This window comes from Lynx rufus, unplaced genomic scaffold, assembly GCF_022079265.1.
Source record: "Lynx rufus isolate CCGP_SWC_20201006 ecotype Redwood Valley unplaced genomic scaffold, mLynRuf1.p SCAF_18, whole genome shotgun sequence".
NCBI classification, from domain to species: domain Eukaryota; kingdom Metazoa; phylum Chordata; class Mammalia; order Carnivora; family Felidae; genus Lynx; species Lynx rufus.
The window spans coordinates 10,020,687-10,042,240 of NW_025814832.1; the positions used below are offsets into that span (position 1 = coordinate 10,020,687).

At 39.4% G+C, this 21,554-nt stretch overlaps 1 protein-coding gene across 3 annotated transcripts in view; it reads left to right on the top strand.

The window, feature by feature from the left end:
• Positions 1 to 21,554, top strand: part of AP2B1 (adaptor related protein complex 2 subunit beta 1) — a 127,715-nt gene that overhangs the window by 34,542 nt on the left and 71,619 nt on the right. For all 3 annotated transcript variants that reach the window (XM_047080840.1, XM_047080842.1, XM_047080841.1), the window contains exons 6-12: positions 1,953 to 2,143; positions 4,714 to 4,935; positions 6,153 to 6,273; positions 6,403 to 6,498; positions 13,541 to 13,656; positions 14,372 to 14,537; positions 15,998 to 16,096. In XM_047080840.1, the coding sequence (XP_046936796.1) occupies positions 1,953 to 2,143; positions 4,714 to 4,935; positions 6,153 to 6,273; positions 6,403 to 6,498; positions 13,541 to 13,656; positions 14,372 to 14,537; positions 15,998 to 16,096 (1,011 nt within the window). The remainder of the gene's footprint in view (positions 1 to 1,952; positions 2,144 to 4,713; positions 4,936 to 6,152; positions 6,274 to 6,402; positions 6,499 to 13,540; positions 13,657 to 14,371; positions 14,538 to 15,997; positions 16,097 to 21,554) is intronic.

A 21,554-nucleotide genomic window follows, 5' to 3' on the forward strand; every position in this document is an offset into this window, starting at 1 on the left:
CCGCATCGGCCTCTGCACTGATGGCATGGAGCCTGCTTGGGATTCTGTCTCTCCGCCTCTCCCCTTTTTCTTGCTGGCAAAAGGATACAACTCTTAGTTTCTTAAGCTTTTAACAAGGGACTTCAGTGAGAACTAAGAATGAGTTGACGTTTGAACAATTTTAATATATATGACTGAAGCTGCTATCTCTTATCTCATTGATACTTAGAGAATATTTGGATTCAGTCTTTACCTTGCTTGTTTTTAGTAACACCTGGGAGCCTCACTGAAAAATGGGGTTATAGGGGTGCCTGGCTGGCTCTGTTGGTAGAGCATGCAACTCTTGATCTCAGGATTGTGAGTTTGAGCCCCACGTTGGCCATACAGATTACTTTTAAAAAATGTGGTTTTAGGAGCGCCTGGGTGTCTACACCAGTTGAGCATCCCACTTTGGCTCAGGTCATGATCTCGTGTTTCTTGAATTTGAGCCCTACATCGGGCTCTGTGCTGACAGCTCAGAGCCTAGAGCCTGCTTCAGATTCTGTGTGTCCCTCTGTCTATTCCCCTCACCTGTTTGCATTCTCTCTCTCTCTCAAAAATAAACAAACATTAAAAAAAAAATTTTTTTTAAAGTGTGGTTTTAAATTCACTTGTATAGGGCCATAGTATAGTTTCTTGTGTGTTTTTATTTTTGTGTGTTTTTGCAATTTTTAAAATACTTTAAATATTCACTGGCTGTAGACTTATTAGTTATATCAGGAATAATCTGTAATTTTGATAAAGGTTCACTTTTTCTTGAAACTAGTATGGATTCCCAGATCTGTAAGTCAGGATACAAGTGTACTTTCTTATATTTGGTAACAATTTTTCATATGTCATACTGCCTGAAAAGGTTACATTTGAGGCACCATATTTCTTTGAGTCTGAGATGGCATTGATTATAAGATGTGCTATTTTTTGTATTACCTAGAAAGAAATGTATTTCCTATTAAACTAACATGCTTTTGGTTATTAAATGCATCTTAGTTTCAGAGATGTTGATGTGAAAAACTGTGCAACTTAATCTTGAAGAGTTATGGTAATAGTATCACCTTAAATTTGCATAAGGCTTTATAGAAAGCACATATGTATATCATATATCATCTGATTGAGCCTCAAACTAAAACTAATCTGTGAGGTGGATTAAATTATCCCCAATTTTCAGATGAGGAACATCTCCAGACATGATCAATAGTGAACTAGGGTTTCAAGCTCATAATTTCTTACTCTGAGACTCATGATATGATTGACAGTATCACCTCCCCACTCCCCCTTACATGCATACCCATACAGCTCTATAATTAGCCTAGAATTTTCTGTCCGTTGCCTGCCTAATGTACATGTTTTGTGTTTAAACTTCATTGATCTTATAACTGTTCATATGTCTTGATTGTATTGATAGTGTTGAATACTATTGAAATTGTTAATGTTCTAACAGTAAATCATGTGTGACTTGTGTGACTGCTAATACGTGAATTGTTTTTTTTTTTTTTTAAATTTTTTTTTTTCAACGTTTATTTATTTTTGGGACAGAGAGAGACAGAGCATGAACGGGGGAGGGGCAGAGAGAGAGGGAGACACAGAATCGGAAACAGGCTCCAGGCTCTGAGCCATCAGCCCAGAGCCTGACGCGGGGCTCGAACTCAGGGACCGCGAGATCGTGACCTGGCTGAAGTCGGACGCTTAACCGACTGCGCCACCCAGGCGCCCCTACGTGAATTGTTTTAATTCTGGGTTCCTGACCACTAAGAAGCTCTATATACCATCAATGGTGGTGTAATGTGTTTTGAAAGCAGTCTATCTGTTTCTAGCTGACTGGGTAAAATGTTCAGGAATGGTTATGAGTTGAGATCTATGAAGTGGTCCAGAGAAGATTATTTATTTATAATTGTACTGTTCTTGGTAAATCAAGGTCATGTCTGTTTCTTTCCCAGGTGGTGGCTAATGCTGTAGCAGCATTATCTGAAATCAGTGAATCTCACCCAAACAGCAACCTACTCGATCTGAACCCACAGAACATTAATAAGCTGCTGACAGCCCTGAATGAATGCACTGAATGGGGCCAGATTTTCATCTTGGACTGCCTTTCTAATTACAACCCTAAAGATGACCGGGAAGCTCAGAGGTCAGTCTGTTTTCTTGGATAGTATCTGGGAGACTTGCCTGCTTGAATAAGTTCTGTCTATATTAGAATAAGGGTCTCTTATGTTGGCAGAGATCAGTGGCTTGTGGGGCAGATACTGCTATCCTCATGGTATTTTGTCACTGGATTTAGGAACATTATAGGTGGTGGAGTGAACCATGCACAAATAACTCTTCCTAAGGGATGTGTATTTTTCTTTTATTAAAAAAATTTTTTCTTTTAATGTTTATTTTTTGAGAGACAGAGACAGAGTGTGAGCAGGGGAGGGGCAGAGATAGAGAGGGATTCACAGAATCTGAAGCAGGCTCCAGGCTCTGAGCTGTCAGCACAGAGGCTGGCATGGGGCTCAAACCCACAAGCTGTGAGATCATGACCTGAGCTGAAGTCAGACGCTTAACTGACTGAGTCATCCAGGTGCCCCGAGATGTGTATTTTCCATTTCTTGTTTGAATACTGTAGTTACCCTCTGCTGAAATCTCCCTCATCGTGGTTCCACATCTCCCATACAGCAGTTTCTGGCCATTTGGTACACAAAGGTTTTTGAGTGTCTCTCACCATAGTGACAAACTTTTCATTTTATGAGATACATAGTAAGTGGCTGGATACTAGGTTACTAAGCTGAACTGTACCTATCATTCAGTAATAGAGAAAATGTATTCAAGTCTGCAAAATATGTGATGTCTTCCATTAGATACGGAAATCACGTCAGTCTGAATTTGGAGAAGATTTTGGAAGGTGCACTTGGATTGTTGTGCTCAGCCCTTTACCAAGTTCACTGTTGTAAATTTTCTTTGACTATCACAAATTGACTACTAAATTTCGTATGCACCTACACACAGTTTACAGGATTGGCATTATCACCAATTTTTATTGAGTGTTTTGTGCATATAGGCACTATAGTAGGTGAAGTACTTCTGAAGAAATGGTGGCTCTTTGACATATTTTAATTATGTAGATAAGAACCTTCCTTGCCTGGATGAATCTCAAGCTACCATAATGTAAGTGCTCTTCACTTGTCTGGGAAATTGTTCCCTCTGGACCTGACTAAAACTCACCCTGATCGTTTCTTTCCATCCTCTAAAGTACAAGTATCTTATGGAAAGAACTTCATGTAAAATTTTATTTTTTGTTGATCATTGACATCTCACACTTCTTGTTCATTCACTTAGCAAGTATTTATTGAGGCTATGATGCCTGCCAGGCATTGTTATAGGCGCTGAGGATACACTGTCACCAGAATCGTAGTCCTCGTGGAACATTTATCCTGAGAGGTGGTGCAGAAGTATATATTAATATAATATAATGTAATGTAATGTAATATAATATAATATAATATAATATAATATAATATAATATAATATAATACATAAATCAGAGCCTGATAAGTACTAATGAGAAAGATAAAGTAGGGAGGAGATCTAAAAAAATGCTGGGCATTTGCCGACGAGGAATTGTGTTTTATCAAAGGGTGGTCAAGAAAGGCATTGCTGAGAAGGTGGCTTTTGTGTAAAGACCCAAGAGCTGAGGGAGGTCAGAGAGTCAGCCAATTAGATATAGGAGGAAGGGAGAGGATCCCAACTTAATTACCTTGAATCCTTAACTGCATATAATCAGCTCACCTCTCATGTTGACCAAGAACTATCAAAATTAGGTTAATTTCTGAAGAACCCTCAACAGATAATTAAATACTCAAGATTTAGTGAAGCCTTTAAGCATAGGTAGCAGGGGCTAGGAGAATGGGGGAAAGGTATGGGAGAATATTGCAGTGGTGTTCTGTAACTTACAAACTTTTTCAGAGATTTCCTTAATCATGAAGGCAAGGAGTTGAGTAGTTTTCCTGGTCAACTCCCTTCCTTCTGCATCATATAATGACACCTTCAGTCACAGATGGCTGGCATCTCTCACTATGAAGTAACTCTTAAAACTTAATTTTTTTTTTTTTTAAATTTTTTTTTTTTCAACGTTTATTTATTTTTGGGACAGAGAGAGACAGAGCATGAACGGGGGAGGGGCAGAGAGAGAGGGAGACACAGAATCGGAAACAGGCTCCAGGCTCTGAGCCATCAGCCCAGAGCCCGACGCGGGGCTCGAACTCACGGACCGCGAGATCGTGACCTGGCTGAAGTCGGACGCTTAACCGACTGCGCCACCCAGGCGCCCCTTAAAACTTAATTTGACATCCTATAAGTTGAGGAGAAATAGTCTGTGAGGCAGGAAGCCCTTATGGAATATGGGGAGACCGACGACCATAAAACAGGAAGGTAAGTGGTGTGAGCCTCAAGTATTTTGGGTATTGCTTAGTTTCCTTGCAGTTTGAGCATCCCTTATTGCTGGTTTCCTGAGGTCTTCTGATGTCTCTGCTCTGCCTGTAGTTTGCCTGTAGTTTGCTGCATTATAGGATCCCAGTTCTGTTTACACATAGAGCTTTGACTTTCCTGATTCTCTAGTTTCTCTTGATACTGGGGCTATGGTACTCTGACACATTACATCATGGACTGGATTGAACAAAGAAATTTTAATTCAAGATATTAATTTTCCTTTTTTCCCCTCAGCATCTGTGAGCGTGTGACTCCCCGGCTATCTCATGCCAACTCGGCAGTGGTGCTTTCAGCAGTAAAAGTCCTGATGAAGTTTCTGGAGTTGTTACCCAAGGACTCTGACTACTACAATATGCTGCTGAAGAAGTTGGCCCCTCCGCTTGTCACTTTGCTGTCTGGGGAGCCAGAGGTGCAGTACGTCGCCCTGAGGAATATCAATCTAATTGTCCAGAAAAGGTTGGGAAACCAAGAATTGGTGATTAAAGTGTTTGTGATTTTGAATTAAGCTCAATAATATCAATATTAGAGTGTTAAGTTTTATTGATTTTTATTTTTAAAAAGTGTTTATTTTTATTTTTTTAAAGATCACACTTTTAAAAAAAATTTTTTTAACATTTATTTATTTTTGAGACAGAGAGAGACAGAGTATGAATGGGGGAGGATCAGAGAGAGAGGGAGACACAGAATCCGAAACAGGCTCCAGGCTCTGAGCTGTCAGCACAGAGCCCGATGCGGGGCTCGAGCTCATGAGCAGTGAGATCATGACCTGAGCCGAAGTCGGACGCTTAACCGACCGAGCCACCCAGGCACCCCTATTTATTTATTTTTGAGAGAGAGTATGTGTGCGGGGGGGGGGGGGGGCAGAGAGAAAGGGAGAGAGAGAATCCCAAGCAGGCTCCACGCTGTCAACTCAGAGCCCAGCACAGGGCTTGATCCCATGAACCGTGAGGTCACGACCTGGTCCGATATCAAGAGTCGAATGTCAACTGATTGAGCCACCCAGGCGCCCCTAAGTTGTTGCTGCTGCTGTTGTTGTTTTAATGTTTATTTTTGATAGAGCACAAGCGGGGCGGGGAGGGGCAGAGAGAGAGAGAGATGGAGACAGAATCTGAGGCAAGCTCCAGGCTCCGAGCTGTCAGCGCAGAGCCGGATATGGCCCTCAAACCCACAAACTGTGACATCGTGACCTGGGCCAAAGTTGGATGCTTAACCAGCTGAGCCACCCAGGCACCCCCCCCTCCCCCCCACTAAGTTCTTTTTAATGTATGGAAATGAAAATGTTGAATGGCAAGCAGCTTGTCCAGGGTGAGGAGGCTAATAGTTGTTTTTGGAATGTCCCTGTGATAAATACATAGTGCTGCTCTCCAATGTAGTTTGTTTTCTGAAGGGCCTCTTAATAGTATACCAGCTTGTGCCTGCTTCATACAGTTCAGGCTGTAGTTTAGAGCCAGATTGTTCTTCCAGCAGTTCTTAGCAGTATGTACCCTAACCCTTAAAAAATTTCTACCAAAAGGGGAATTGGTTAGAGGGATGTACAGGAAGTTTGTGAGGTTTTGGGGATGGGGAGGAGTGAATAGAGAGCAGAGAGACACAGATTAGATATTAATACAGACTTAAAAGGACATGTCAATATATGCCTCGCCTTCCTTATCTTGTGTTTCTGTGTACCGCAGGCCTGAAATCTTGAAGCAGGAAATCAAAGTCTTCTTTGTGAAGTACAATGATCCCATCTATGTTAAACTAGAGAAATTGGACATCATGATTCGTTTGGCATCCCAAGCCAACATTGCTCAGGTCAGACGTAAAGCAGACTCAGGTTTATAAATCACGTAGATCTTAAGGTCTGGCCTTCAGAAAAAGCAAGGCCATGAAATTGCTTTTTGAGAATCCTTAATGATTTTCTACTTCCTGGATTTTTAACAGGTTCTGGCAGAATTAAAGGAATATGCCACAGAGGTGGATGTTGACTTTGTTCGCAAAGCTGTGCGGGCCATTGGGCGGTGTGCCATCAAAGTGGAGGCAAGTGTCTAGCGTAGTTGTGATCACATTACAGGATTCGGAGTGTTCTCTTCACTCCTTTCTTTAAAATGGGTTTCTTAAGTTTATTAAAATAATAAAGCACATAGGTAAAATTCCCACAGGGAATCATTTTTATCTCTTTGTAGTTTTAGTTATTTTGATTACTCCCATGTTTCTAAATAATATGCTAATGGTATTTATTGATTTACCAGTTATACACATTATCTGTTAACTTTGTGCTGTAAGTACCATTCTTCATGTACCCCACCGTTCCTACTTGAACCATCCTATTCTCCAATACTTATATCATGAGGTTTTTTTGCTCCTGTATTGATTATCTTTGTAAATTGAGATAATATGCCTTCATTTGTTTTTCTATTGACTAAAAGTTAGAAAACTCACCGTGCATATTATGACCAAATATTTAGGGCCAGTAGAATGCAAATGATTGTATTTTCTTTCCTGTAGAGACTTTTATTTTTTCTGGAGTTTCTATAATGGCCTTTCTTTTTTTCTTGCATTATATGTCTTCATTGCATCCCTGTCTTCTTCCATCCAAACTTTTCAAGCATAGTATCAAATGTGTGTAAGCCTTTTTTTGTCCTAATCCCTTGTCTCTTCAGTCCTCTGTCCTCTCACTTGCCCCAGTCTGGCTTACTGCTTTTTTGGCCTTTGCACAGCCATCATTCCATATAGCTTCTCTTCATAGCTCCTTGTTGTTATTAGTCTTCTTTAATAGCATTCCTTTTTGTGTGATTGCCGTAGCTTCTTGAGTCTCTGACAATATGAATTACAGTGTTTTGTTTCTGCAGTTTAAATTTAATTGTCTGGAGTATTGTATGGTGACCGTTGCAGGTCTATATATAATTTTTTAATTGAGGTATATACCATGCTTATAGTAATTTACAGCCCATTTAAACTGTTTAAGAATGAGATAACAGAAAAGATCATTAGGACTTCTGTGAGCACAGGCAGGGCTGCTGACCAACAGGTTTCTGCTTTAGGGCAGGGAGTTGATTTTTACTTGGAAGTCCTCTGAAAGAGCCTCTCTGTGACCCGAGAGGGGGGATTGATTTTTAGCTTGGTTGCAGCCTTCCAGTAGGTGTTAATGGGCTATAGCTTATATTGCTCTCCATATTGTCCTCCCATTTGTTTTTCATCATTCAGGAATTTGTTGAAATTAATGAAAACGTCTGTTTGCTATGATGTAGTGGATTCAGAACTCCGTATTTGTTCTTGCTACTTGACTCTATGCAGTTCTGCTTAGAGTCAGAGGATTGGACCATCTGATTTCTCAAGGATACTAAAATAATTTGCACAGTATGTCCAGTGCTTCATGGGAACAGAAGGAAACAGATGCTGTGTCAGAGAAGCATCTATGAAAGCCACGTTCCTAATTAGCCTTCCTTTTATTAAGACAGTGCTGCTTTGTGCAGTTACCATTGATAAATCATTTAACCAGAAGTTAATTACTTCTGGTTCTGATCGCTTAGTTCAGATATTTAATACACTCTGTTACTCCACTGAGAAATAGGAAGTCTACTTATTGGATCTTGATACATCTCTTTTGTCACCATTCTTCACATTCTTTTCTTACTGAAGTATAGCCACCCACTTACTATTAGATAATTTTCGGAGATTTTGGTAGCATTAAGAGTCATTTTGTGCCTTTCATTGCCAGTCTGTCATCACCTTATTCACTTCTTTTGCAAAGCTCTAGAGTCATACAAAATTATCTCTCATTCCAAAGTTAAAAGAGATTTTCTATCACTGAAATTACTAGAAAGTGTTCTCCATCTGTATTCCTAGAGGCTGTTAATGCCATGTATTGTGACTAATGGGAAAGTAGTCCATAATCTGGAAGGGATAAACTTCTGATGGCTTTCACTTCTTCCTTTGATTTGGGATGCCCAGGTAGGAATATGAGAGCATGTGAGGAATGAACTTTGGAAACGTAAGATCAGCCTTCTAGCAAGTGCTCTCTTATCTCAGGTTGCCTGGATTTGCTGGAGCACTTTTTCTAGACCTGATTCGGTCACGAAGGTTATCGGTTAGAAAGAGGTGCCTAGCCCAAACACCCTTATTAGGGCCAGAGAAGAAATGATGGTCTGTTTCTAATAAAGCATTCACGGGAAGGGGGAAGAACCAGTGAGGGAATTATAATAGACTTTATGTATAGCCTCTGAACCAAGTTGCTGCTTGCATTCAAGAATGCTGCTGCATTCTCTCAGGGCCTCTTACCTTTTTTAATGTGTAGTTGGTTTCAGAGATATGACAAATGAAAAATAAATGAATATTAGTTTAATGCTAAGCTGCGAGAGAAGGGCCTACCTAGCAAGTTTAGGGTGTCTTTAAGAGTTTGAGTTGTATTTTTATAACTGTAAAGATAAGTGTTTCTATGTTGCTGTAAGTATTCTGAAGTGAAAAAATATGTATAATTTTGTTATTAAGTTGGTTAGGTTAAAGATTAAGCAGTAAGCTGCTCAATCAATAAATAGCATTAGAAAGGCAGTCCAATAGTACTGTTTTTTTCCATAACTTTTGCCTATCTTTTGCCTGATTTTTTAGTAGATTTTACTTCACTCCTCCCCCAGCTTTATTGGGGTGTGATTGACAAAGTTATATGTATTTACAGGGTATACCTGTTTCTTCAAGGAAGAGATAAACCCCTGGTCTTTCTTAGTCAATTGATTTTATTTGTTTCAGAGAGATTAAGGCACTGAGTTCTCACTTCCCAGTCTTCTGTTCTGTGGTGTTTACTACAGATCAGGGTAAGATACTGATATGTGTCTCATCCCTTAATTTAAAAACAAATTATTTTTCCTGCTAGGAAAACCATATGTGTTTGCTACATAAAATTATATAAGCTAATTTAAATGAAAATAAAACACTGTTTTCTCCTACCCCTGTTCTACCCTCCCAGAGATGATATGGACATGATTTTAAATCTTTGTCTATATAGTCTTTCATACACCAGTGTACTTTTTACGAAAATGAGATGATTCTAAAAATGCTATTTACTTTTGTGGTCTGCCTTTTTTATTGAATTAGGCATGGACATTTTTCTGTGTTATTAGCATTTTATATCCTTTTTAGTGGATTATAGACATGATGTGTGATTGCTTCTAATTTATTTAGCCTTTCTCTTATTGTAAGACCTTAAAGTTCCTGCTCTTTTTCCAAATAATGACATAAAGAGGACCTTATAACCAAGTTTCTGATCTCTAGTGGAGGTGAACATTGTTTCATTTATTAGCCATTTGGAATCACTTGTTCATGTCCTGTGCACTTTTTTCCAATCAGTTATCTTTTCCACAATGATTTTTTTAAAATCTCTTATAATTAAAGATATTAATCCTTCACTTTGTAGCAGTTGTTTTCCCAATTTGTTTTCCTTTTGATTTCATTTGAAGTTGCGATTCACAGAAGTTTACATTTCCTTGTGTAGTGAGTTCTGTTTTGTTGTCAGGGGTTCTTTAGTGGTACACCTAGAAGATTGTGCTTCACCTCAAACTTCTATAAAACCCACTGTTATTTTCTACTTTTATGGCAAAGATTTTATTTTTTACATTTAACAATATTTTCAATAATTAAAACAGAAAGAATTTTGGTGAAAAATATGAGGGTGAGGATCAAACACCAGACCAAACCATCTTTTCCTTACTGGTAGGAAATGTTGTCTTATACTAAATTTTATAAGTGTATATTCTGTATTTCTCTGTTTCTGGACTTTTTTTATCCGAACAGTGATTGGATGTTTAATCTTGTTCTTCTGCCATACTGCTTTAATGGTAGGTGTTTTGTGTTTTCCTCTTTAATCAAAAGCAATATGGTTGAGATGACAATTTGCTCAAAAATTACTGTTCCAGAGGCGCCTGGGTGGCTCAGTCAGTTAAGTGTCCAACTTTGGCTTAGGTCATGATCTTACAGTTGGTGGATTTGAGCCCCGCGTTGGGCTCTGTGCTGATGGTTCAGGGCCTGGAGCCTTCTTCAGATTCTGTGTCTCCCTCTCTCTCTGTTCCTCCGCCGCTCGCTCTCTCTCTCTCTCTCTCTCTCAGAAATAAAGATTAAAAAAAAGTTACTGTTCCAGACTTAAATATTTCTCAGATATTGATGCATCATGGGAAATAGCCTTTTGTCTTTATTATAATAATGATACAAAGGGCTCACTAAATGTTAACTTCATATCAAACTCTGTGTTAAACACTTCATTTATGTTATTTATGATAATTAAAAAATTTTTTAATGTTTATTTTTGAGAGAGAGAGACAGAGAGAATGAGTGGTGGAGGATCGGAGAGAGAGGGAGACACAGAATCTGAAGCAGGCCCCAGGCTCCGAGCTGTCAGCACAGAGCCCGACTCAGGGATCGAACCCATGAACCGTGAGATCATGACCTGAGCCGAAGTCAGACACTTAACCAACTGAGCCACCCAGGCGCCCCAATGTTATTTATGATAATTTAGAACTTACAGCAGTCTATATCCTACATACTCTATAATTTATCACAACTTATATGTGGTAAATTTTTCTAATTTTGCTGTTGCAGTAACCACACAGGAATTACTGGCTGAAAAGGAATAAAATAGAATCCAAAAATGGAAAAAATACATAAAAGATGGCAGAATCATTTCATGGTGCAACAGAATCATCATATAGCCTCAAGATGCAGTTTTGTTTTTATTAAATTGCTTGGAGTGGTTTAACTTCGTACCTTTAAAAGATTATATTCCAAAGTTTTCAGGCATACACTAAAGGGAAATTGATTAATGAGCTGTCGTGTACACATCATCCATTTTGAACAAGTATCAACATGTTGCTGTTTTTATCTTCTCCCTTACTCTTCAAGGGAATGAAGTGCTATTGTATTTTTGTTTTTTAAGTAGGCTTCACGCCCAGCACAGAGCCCAACCTTGAACTCACAACCCTGAGATCATGACCTGAGCTGAGATCAAGAGTCAGACACCTGGGGCACCTGGGTGGCTCAGTCGGTTAAGCGTCCGACTTGGGCTCAGGTCATGATATTGTGGTTCGTGGGTTTGAGCTCTGCGTCAGGCTCTGTGCTGACAGCTCGGAACCTGGAGCCTGCTTCAGACCCTGTCTTCCTCCCCCTGTGCTCCTCCCCCACTCATGCTCTGTTTCTCTCTCTCAAAAATAAACAAACATTAAAAAAAAAAATAATAATAATAATAAAATAGGCCCCTAACCAACTGAGCCACTCAGGTGCCCCAGTGCTACTGTATTTTTTTTTTTTAATTTTTTTATTCTTTCTTTATTTTTGAGAGAGAGACAGATTGCGAGTGGAGGAGGAACCGAGAGGGAGGGAGACACAGAATCCAAAGCGGGATCCAGGCTCTGAGCTGTCAGCACAGAGCCCACCATGGGGCTGAGTCCCAAAGATCAGGAAGCTGAGCCAAAGTCAGATGCCCAACCGACTGAGCCACCCAGGTGCCCCAAGTGCTATTGTATTTTAATGCAGATCCCAGATATGATCTTACAAAAGTAGTCCAACGTGTATATCTAATAGAGTATGTCCCTAAAAAAATACATTGTCATGATACCATTACTATACCCAACAACTAACAATAATCCTTTATCTCATTGAATACCCAGAACATGTTCAATTTTCCCTAGTTGTCTTTTTATAGTTGGCTTGTTCAAATCAAAATCTAAAGAAGATTCACATGTTGCATTTGGTTACTATGTTTCTTAAGTCTTACTTCCTTGAGGTGCCATGTATTGAAGTGATTATATCATTAGGTTTATACAGTTTTCCAGAGTCTGGATTTTGCTGGTGTAGTTTAGTGATGTTGTTTATCTCATTCTGTCATCCCCTGTAAATAATTAGATCTAGAGGGTTGGTAATGTTCATGTTCAGTGTTAGGCAAAAGTATCTCTTTTGATGCTGTGTACTTTCTATTGCATCTTATCAAGAGGCATCTAATGGAGTGACCCATCAGAGTGCATCATGAGATATGATAAATTAGGCTTTGGTTTTTAGGGTCTCTTGTCCGAAACCTTTCCCTTTTTAAAAACTATGACCTAGGGATGCCTGGGTGGCTCAGCAGGTTAAGCATCCAACTTCGGCTCAGGTCATGATCTCACAGTTCGTGGGTTCGAGCCCCACGTCGGGCTCTGTGCTGTCAGTTCAGAGCCTGGAGCCTGCTTCGGATTCTGTGTCTCCCTCTCTCTCTGCCCCTCCCCCACTCATGCTCTGTCTCTATCAAAAAATAAATAAACGCTAAAAAAATTTTAAAAAACTATGACCTAGAGTTTCAGTACATTAGTTTTATCACTTGTATTCTCCCATATTCCCTTCATTAATAAAAGGTTAATAGATCCAATTCTATTTTATAGATGAACTAAAGGCTGTGGAAAATTGCAGTTTATCTGAGGCCATAGACTTTCAGTTATATAGTTCAAAAGATGGCAAATTTTCCTTAAGAGTTTTTTGAGCCACAGATAACTTTGAAAATATAATGAAAGCTATGAATCCTCTCCCTGGAAAATATGCTTATATGCACATATGCAATTTGGCAGTTTCATTTCAGGAAGTTTGTTTTATTGGTTGATTTTAATTTTAAGTAATCTGTACACTCAGCATGGGCCTTGAACTCATTACCCTGAGATCAAGAGTTGCATGCTCCTCCTCTAGCTGAGCCAGCCAGGCACCCCTCGTTTCAAGAGGTTTAAAGCCATGAACTCCAGATAAAGATCTACCTTGGCTTATTCTTTCCTCCTACCTTGACGTATTCTTTCTTCTCATTTCTATTCTCTTGGCTATCCAAGATGATACAACTATCATTTGATCCAACTCATTTGTCAAGTATATTTTTGCAATGAATAAAATTTGGGGTTTATCTGGAAATTCTGTGTATCTCCATCAGATAGCCTAGCCTGTAGGGTAGCTTGGTCAAATTAGGTGCCTGATCTTTTAGTTTAGCTTAGTTGGTGCACATGTATGTCACAAAGCTATTTTTATATTGAGGTTGCATTATTGGAGAGATCGTCTGACTTGTCATTTATTGTGTTCCTCTTCATAGCAATCTGCAGAGCGCTGTGTGAGCACATTGCTTGATCTCATCCAGACCAAAGTGAATTATGTGGTCCAAGAGGCAATTGTTGTCATCAGGGACATCTTTCGGAAATACCCCAACAAGTATGTACAAGTACTTCTACCCTCTTCTTCCAACCATATAGGCAATGTGTAAGGCACTTAGAAATTGGCTAGGTATAAATTATTCTTTGTAATGTAACTGGTCATAATAGGATATTTTGTTAAAAATCCTATTAAAATGGATACCTTATGAAAAATAACTTTTGGGGCGCCTGGGTGGCGCAGTCGGTTGAGCGTCCGACTTCAGCCAGGTCACGATCTCGCGGTCCGTGAGTTCGAGCCCTGCGTCGGGCTCTGGGCTGATGGCTCAGAGCCTGGAGCCTGTTTCTGATTCTGTGTCTCCCTTTCTCTCTGCCCCTCCCCCGTTCATGCTCTGTCTCTCTCTGTCCCAAAAATAAATAAACGTTGAAAAAAAAAAAATTTGAAAAATAACTTTTGTTTATTTAAAATAATGTTCATTTTTGAGAGACAGAGAGAGAGGGAGACCAAATCTGAAGCAGGCTCCAGGCTCAGCACAGAGCCCGACGCGGGGTTCAGACTCACAAACCATGCGATCATGACTTGATCTGAAGTCAGATGCTTAACCGACTGAGCCACCCAGGCGCCCCGAGCCTGTGCATTCTCTTAACCAAAAGCCTTTATAGTTTGGTGGTTTGGTTTAGGGTACCTTGTTGGTCATTTTTTTTTTTTAGCCTTCATTGTTAAATACACTTCTCAGTTGTGCCCTCAATAACTATAGTTGATTTTGTTACATCAGGTATGAAAGCATCATTGCCACTCTGTGTGAGAACTTAGACTCGCTGGATGAACCAGATGCTCGAGCAGCTATGATTTGGATTGTGGGAGAATATGCTGAGAGAATTGACAATGCAGATGAGTTACTGGAGAGCTTCCTGGAAGGTTTTCATGATGAAAGCACCCAGGTAAGTTCTCACCTGTGTCCTGTGTCAGATCTTTTGGGGAAATTTTCAGGGAGAGTAAAGGTTGAGCACTTAGGGGTGTGTGTGTGTGTGTGTGTGTGTGTGTGTGTGTGTGTGTGTGTGTTGAGAATTGGTGACCTTTTCAATTGTGCTGATTTCTTATGGAGCAAATCTGCCTTAGACCAGTGGTTCTTAAACTTTAGTGAACCTAGAGTTTGTTAAAGCACAGGTTAGGTTGCTGGCCCCACCCTTGGAGTTTCTGACTCAGTGGGTCTGAGATGGGCTTAAGCATTCTCATTTCTTACCAGGTTCAGGGTGCTGCTGCTGCTAGTGGTCCAGAACCACACATTAACAACTAATGGCTGAGAGCAGTAATTAGCACTTTTTAATTTTCTGTCACTGGAAGATGATGACCTATTCCTGTTCGTAATGGTTGTGGCTCATTCCAGCAGGTGTTTTCGCTTAGAGCTGTGGTGAGGGTTGGCATGTGCAGTTTGAAAAGATTCTCTGGATAGCTAGATTTCTTCCCATCTTCTGTCTCTCCTCTACCAAAATGGAGAGACCTGACCTTGGAACTGTGGGCACAGAGAAGCAGATAAATTATAAAACCCTTTTCCCCTGGCATTTGCACTCATTGCACATTGAAGGTCATGTATGTAATCCACCATAGTAATTTTAATAGACCTATACAAGGAACACATACAAGCCTATAGCTTTGTGTATGGTTCAGCAGCCCATATTTTTTTTTTACATTAAAAAAAATTGTTTTTAATGTTTATTTATTTTTGAGAGAGAGAAACAGTGTGAGTGAGGGAGGGGCAGAGAGATGGGGAGACAGTCTGAAGCAGGCTCCAGGCTCTGAGCTGGCAGCACAGAGCCTGACACGGGGCTCCAACTCATGGACCACAAGATCATGACCAGAGCTTAACCAACTGAGCCACCGTGGCACCCTTCAGCAGCCCATTTTTAATTAGCTGTGATCTGGCATAGTTTTACTGTTTTTTGGCTCTTGCCCTAGTATGACAGATAATTCCTTAATTTCTCCCCAAGTTGTATCTTTTGGTGGAAATGAATATAAAGGATTTAATAAATAAGCAATTTTTTGTGCCAAAAATGCAATTTAGGGACAAGAGGCTAGTGAGTTTGGGTTGTTGTTGTTTTAATTAATTTATTTTTGAGAGAGAGAGAGAATGAGCAGGGAGAGGGGCAGAGAGAGAGAGGGAAAAAGAGAACCCCAAGTAGGCTCTGTACTGCCAGTGTGGAGCCTGATGCTGGGCTCAAATTCACAAACCTTGAGATCATGACCTGAGCCAAAACCAAGAGTCTGATGCTCCACTGGCTGAGCCACCCAGGCTTAGAAAGACCAGGTAGTAATTCGTAGATGGGTAAGCACTACTTTGGAAATAATGGTAGGGAGTAATGTAAATGCTTTTCACTTTATCTGTTAAATTACATCTCCATAGGTGCAGCTCACTCTGCTTACTGCCATAGTGAAGCTGTTTCTCAAGAAACCATCAGAAACACAGGAGCTGGTACAGCAAGTCTTGAGTTTGGCAACACAGGTATGAAATCTAGAAAAAGCATGGGTTTGATTTGTCTGCTTTTATATTGAGGAAATCATGAAACTCTGAGAAGATTCAATTGGGGGGATTTGTTTATTTATTTTTACTTATTTATTCATTTATTATTTTAAGTAGGCCCTATGCCCAAGTTGGGGCTTGAACTCACAACCCCAAGGTCAAGAGTCACATGCCCCACCGACTAAGCCAGTGTGGCACCCCTCATTTGGGAAGATTTTAATTGGAAAGGGCGCAGTCTTTAGATCCTGTTAAAATATAAAAATAGTGCCTCTTATACATATAACATCGAATTGTAGTTCGGTGGCTTTTTTAAATGAACTGGCTCCAGTTTCTGTTGAACTTAGATGGACTTAACTTAGATATTTTACTTTTAATGAATGACCTACAGTGTGAAAATGACATTGAGTCTCACAGTACTGGGTGACTCACTTAAGTCTCACTCCTTCTGGGTGACTTAATTTCACCTTCTAAATGAAAGTACAATGATTTAATATTGGTAAATGCCTCAACAAAGGTCTCCGATATTGTTCTTTCTACCTTCTAGAATTGATTGTCTTTCTCTTTAAGTAATTTTAAAGTGCTTATGCTGCCTCCTTAATTATTCGATATTTTTGGTCCTCCCTAGGATGAGTTCTGATTTCAGAAATGTGGCAACTGGAGGCCACAGATTTATTGTCACCATTTTAGCTCCACAGAAATCAAAACAATTATTTTATCTACTGTAACTAGTATAGCAATTCATCATAATTTCGTTATGTTCTTAATTGAATTTGAGAACTGGCTGGCTATAGCAGGCCGTCAGAAGTTCAGGTGTGTGTCGACACATGGAATCGGATTTAGATACTCAGTTTACCATTTTTCTTAATTCATCTCTGTATAGTGGTAGATAATCAAAATTTGAAATCTTTTCATAGTACTTTTATCTGTTATCTTTCCTATTATTAATTTTACATCCTTTAATATATATTTGTAAGCATTCTTTAAAATGTTTCTTTAAAAAAAAATTCCCTTTTAAACATCTTCCTTTGCCTGAAGCAAAGCAATTTCTATAACCATCAAGGCAGTGGTTATTTAATACCTGTATTGAATTGAGCATTCTAGACTTTTTTTTTTTAATTTTTTAATCTTTATTTTTGAGAGAGAGAAATAGAAAGCGTGAATGGGAGAGGGGCAGACAGAGAGAGAGAGAGGGAAACACAAGCTAAAGCAGGCTCCAGGCTCTAAGGTGTCAGCACAGAGCCCGATGCAGGGCTACAACTCAAGGATGTCAAGATCACGACCTGAGCCAAAGTCAGCCACTTAGCCAACAAAGCCACCCCAGTGCCCGAGCCTTCTAGAATTCTTAGTGTAGACCCTTGATCACCCATTTGTATCTGTGTTAAGGTGGATTTACAACAAGTTTCTAAAGAGAATTTGGGCCTTGCTCTCTCCCTGCTTATCTCTAGATAGGGATAGTCTTAAAATCAAGCAAGTGTCCTTGGTAGGTTCCATTGTAGTCACCGGTTCTCAACCCTATCTCCATCTCCATGGTCTGTTGAAGGCCTATGGGTCTGTATTTCAAAGGCGTCACAAGAGAGCTGTATTTTGGATTCTTGTCAGATTATCTCCTGTTATTTATCAAAATTTGCCTGAGATAAAGTGTTTAGGGAGGATTGCTTAAATAATACAAGGACTCTCTGTTCTTACAGATAAAATTTGCCACTGAATCAAGCCAGACTGGTAGAGAGCTGGGTATCTAGACTGCATTGTACCTGACCCTTAATTAAGTTACATTTACTAAATTATACCGATGCATTCATCTAATAGTAGGGTTGTCATGAGAAACTATCCTATTTGGATCTGTTGTCAAAGTCATTTGTTATTCCATTATATGTTTTTTTTTCTTTATGAGGTTCCATCAAACAAATTCCTAACCAGTTTTGGATTCTCCTAAGCATTGGTAGGTATGTAGTTAACTGACCCTCTGAATGGCTTATGTAACTAGATTTCATGCTCATATGAGTTGGAAACTTTAGAGTCAAATTTAAGGATCTCTTGTAGAAAATGTGTAGGTCATTGTGGCATGCATTTTTCTGTTTCTAGTTCTGATTTATGCTCTCTAGTCCTGGATGCATTTTTGTAAGCTTTGCTAAGTCCTTTTCTGGGACTAGGGCAGGGTATAAGTAGACCATCAGATATTCCTGATTGAGACTTTTTGTACAAGGACTAGTATAAAATCTTTAATAATAACCATTTTTGTTGTGCTTACTATGTACCAGGCATTCTTGTAAGGACTTTACACGTTAATTTAATTTCAGTAATGGTTGATACTGTTATTATTCCTATTTTATAGATGAGGAAACTGAGACATAGGCCCAGTTAGTATGTGGCAGAGTGAGGAGTCAAACCCAGGTAGCCTGGCTCCAGAGTCTTTGCTGTTATCTATCATGCTGTGCTGCTTCTCTAGCCTGAAGGTCAGGGATGACTTTGAGACTGCGTACTCCTTGCTTTCCCTCTCTGAAGCACTATTGTGCATGAGCCAGTACATGCAAGCGAACTTAGTGGTTTTAAGATCATTGTAGGTGATTATTTCATATTTGGTTGTAAATAATTATTAAGCAGTTTTTCTAGCCAACCCTTTTCTGTCCAGTTAATGAGATCTGAGGAGTTACCATAAAAGAAGAGCACATTGGTATATAAGTCTTTTCCACTGTATGTTTTTTTCTCTGTTTTGTGCCCCCCACCCCTACCCTCCAAGTTTGTGAAATACGAACCTAATAACTTGTTAGGTACCAATATTAGGAACCTAATAACTTATTAGGTACCAATTTCAGTTGAGGGCAGTGTGATCTGCTAAGTTGTGTTAATTAAGTTTATTTATTTTTAATTTTTTTTTAAGTTGATTTATTTTGAGAGAAGGACAAAGCCTGAGTCCTCCGATTTATTTTGAGAGAAGGACAAAGCCTGAGTCCGGGAGGGACAGAGACAGAGGGGGTGAGAGAGAATCCCAGGCAGGCTGTGCACTTCTAGTGCAGAGCCTGATGCTGGGATTGAACTCACAAAACGTGAGATCATGATCTGAGCCGAAGTCAGATGCTTAAACAACTGAGCCACCCAAGCATCCCTAAGTTGTGTTCATTTGAATTGGGTGATGGGAGTTCTATTTCTGCTACATCCCTGGTTCGAGACGTGCCTGAGCAAATTTCTTTTTAATACTGTTCCTTTCCCATTTCAACAATAGAGTTAATTAATACCGGGTTTTTTTGTGTGTGTTTTTTTAACCTGTGCTGATAATTCAGTGAAGTAATGTGAAATATTTATGCTTCTAGCTTTGTTTTTATTAAATAAAAACACTTTTTATGTTAATTTTTGAGAGAGAGAGGGGCAAAGTGCAAGTGGGGAGGGAGCAGAGAGAGGGAGACACAGAATTCGAAACAGGCTCCAGGCTCTGAGCTGTTAGCACAGAGCCCGATGTGGGGCTCGAACTCAAGAACCATGAGATCTGAAGCCGGCCGAAGTCAGCCTCTCAATCGACTGAGCCACCCAGGTGCCTCTGTGCTTCTAACTTTAAATAAAATGGTGGTTAATTAGAAATATTATTACAGGAAAAGGAAATGAACCCTTGAATCCAAGGCTTCATTTCAAAGGTTTGTCTTCTCTGCTTTGGTAGTTATAGAGCAATCAGTTAAGAATACACACAGAAGTGTCCAGACTTTAATAATTACCCTGTATAGTCTGTTGAAGAAAAATTAAGATGAAGACTTCTCTATGAGCTAGAGAACACCATCATCAAAATCACCTGTGCTGCTTGCTGGAAATGTAAATTCCTGGGCCTGATCCTGACATAATGAAAATTTCTGTAATGTGGCCCTAGAATCTGCCACTGAGTGACTTTCCTGGTATGTTATAATGTTGATGCATAGTACAGTTTACTGTTTTCGAGCATGCCTGGTAATTATTTTGGAAGCTCTTAAATTTTTAGAAATGTACTATTTTCCCAGATCCTGGCCAGGAACTAGGGGGGCTAACAGAAAAGCAGATCCAAAACCAAATTTTCCGAATCACCAAACATGGAATGGCACCTTAAAATCATAAAAAGTTTCGATTTTAATGTCACATGTCTTGACTGGGCCTGATTTTTTGTGGCCTCCATATAAATAGTGAGGCAGTGTTGACCAGCTTACAGTAAGCCTAACAAATCAGCCCTCAGAATAGCGACGTTCGAACGGTGAAGATCCTTGCCTGTTCTTTAGCTTCAGGCTTTGGAAAATTTGCACTCATTTCTCACAGGAACATATTTTTAAAGTGTGTGTCTATAAAGATTTATGGTGCATATACCCTTTAATCCAGGGATTCTATATGTAGCATTTTGCCTTATTGCCGTGTTTTGAATTTGTGGAGTATAGGGGGACTCCAAACTTCTATCATAGATGTACATAGTTTTGTGAATCCCCACAGGAATTAATTAATTAATTAGTTAATTAATTTTGCATTTGGTTAAGTATGTACATAATGGAAAAGAGAAATAATTTGAAGTAAAAAGTAGTCAGTTTTCATCCATACATTATTAAATTGTATTATAGTTTAATACCTCAACAATATTACTAATCTATGAAGACAGAAGACTGAATTTTCCTGGGCAAGTGATGTGCAGTATTCATTTTAATTGTGTATAATAAAAAGCATAATTAGTATACAAATTTTAAATGGTGTGCTTTGGGGATTGAATATATAAATTAAGATTTAACTTTTATGTATCAACAAAAGCTGGGGTGGGGATTGCTTTCCTGACCTGATACGTCAAAAAACTGGTAGTCTATTCTTTTAAAAAATCAACTTGTTTTGGGTGCCTGGGTGGCTCAGTCAGTTAAAGCGTCAGACTTCAGCTCAAGTCATGATCTCACAGTTCGGTTCGTGCGTTCAAGCCTCACATCAGGCTCTCTGCTGTCAGTGGGGAGCCTGCTTTGGATCTTCTGTCTATTTCTCTGCCCCTCCCCAGCTCATGCGCGTGTGGGCAACTCTCTCTTAAAAATAAACATTAAAAAAAGTCAACTTACGTTTTGTGATGTTCAAACTTTGTTTCCAAGTAAAATAAGTAAGATTTCAGCCTATTTATAAACCAATTACCGGACTTCTCAAAAACAAAACAACTTATGTAAATTGAATATTATCACTGTTTCCCTTTTTTAACCCTGGCATTTCAAACACTACAAACATTTTTATATGCTATGTAACACAACCTATGAATGTGATCAAGATTCTTTTGAGTTATATTTACCATTTTGATATTCTGTTAACTAACTTGCCGTATTGCAGTGTTCCTTATGCTTTTTAAAATTTTTATTTGAGAGTGAGTGGGCGGGGGAGGGGCAGAGAGAGGGAGACACAGAATCTGAAGCAGGCTCCAGGCTCTGAGCTATTAGCACAGAGGCCAGTGTGGGGCTCAAACTCAAGAACCATG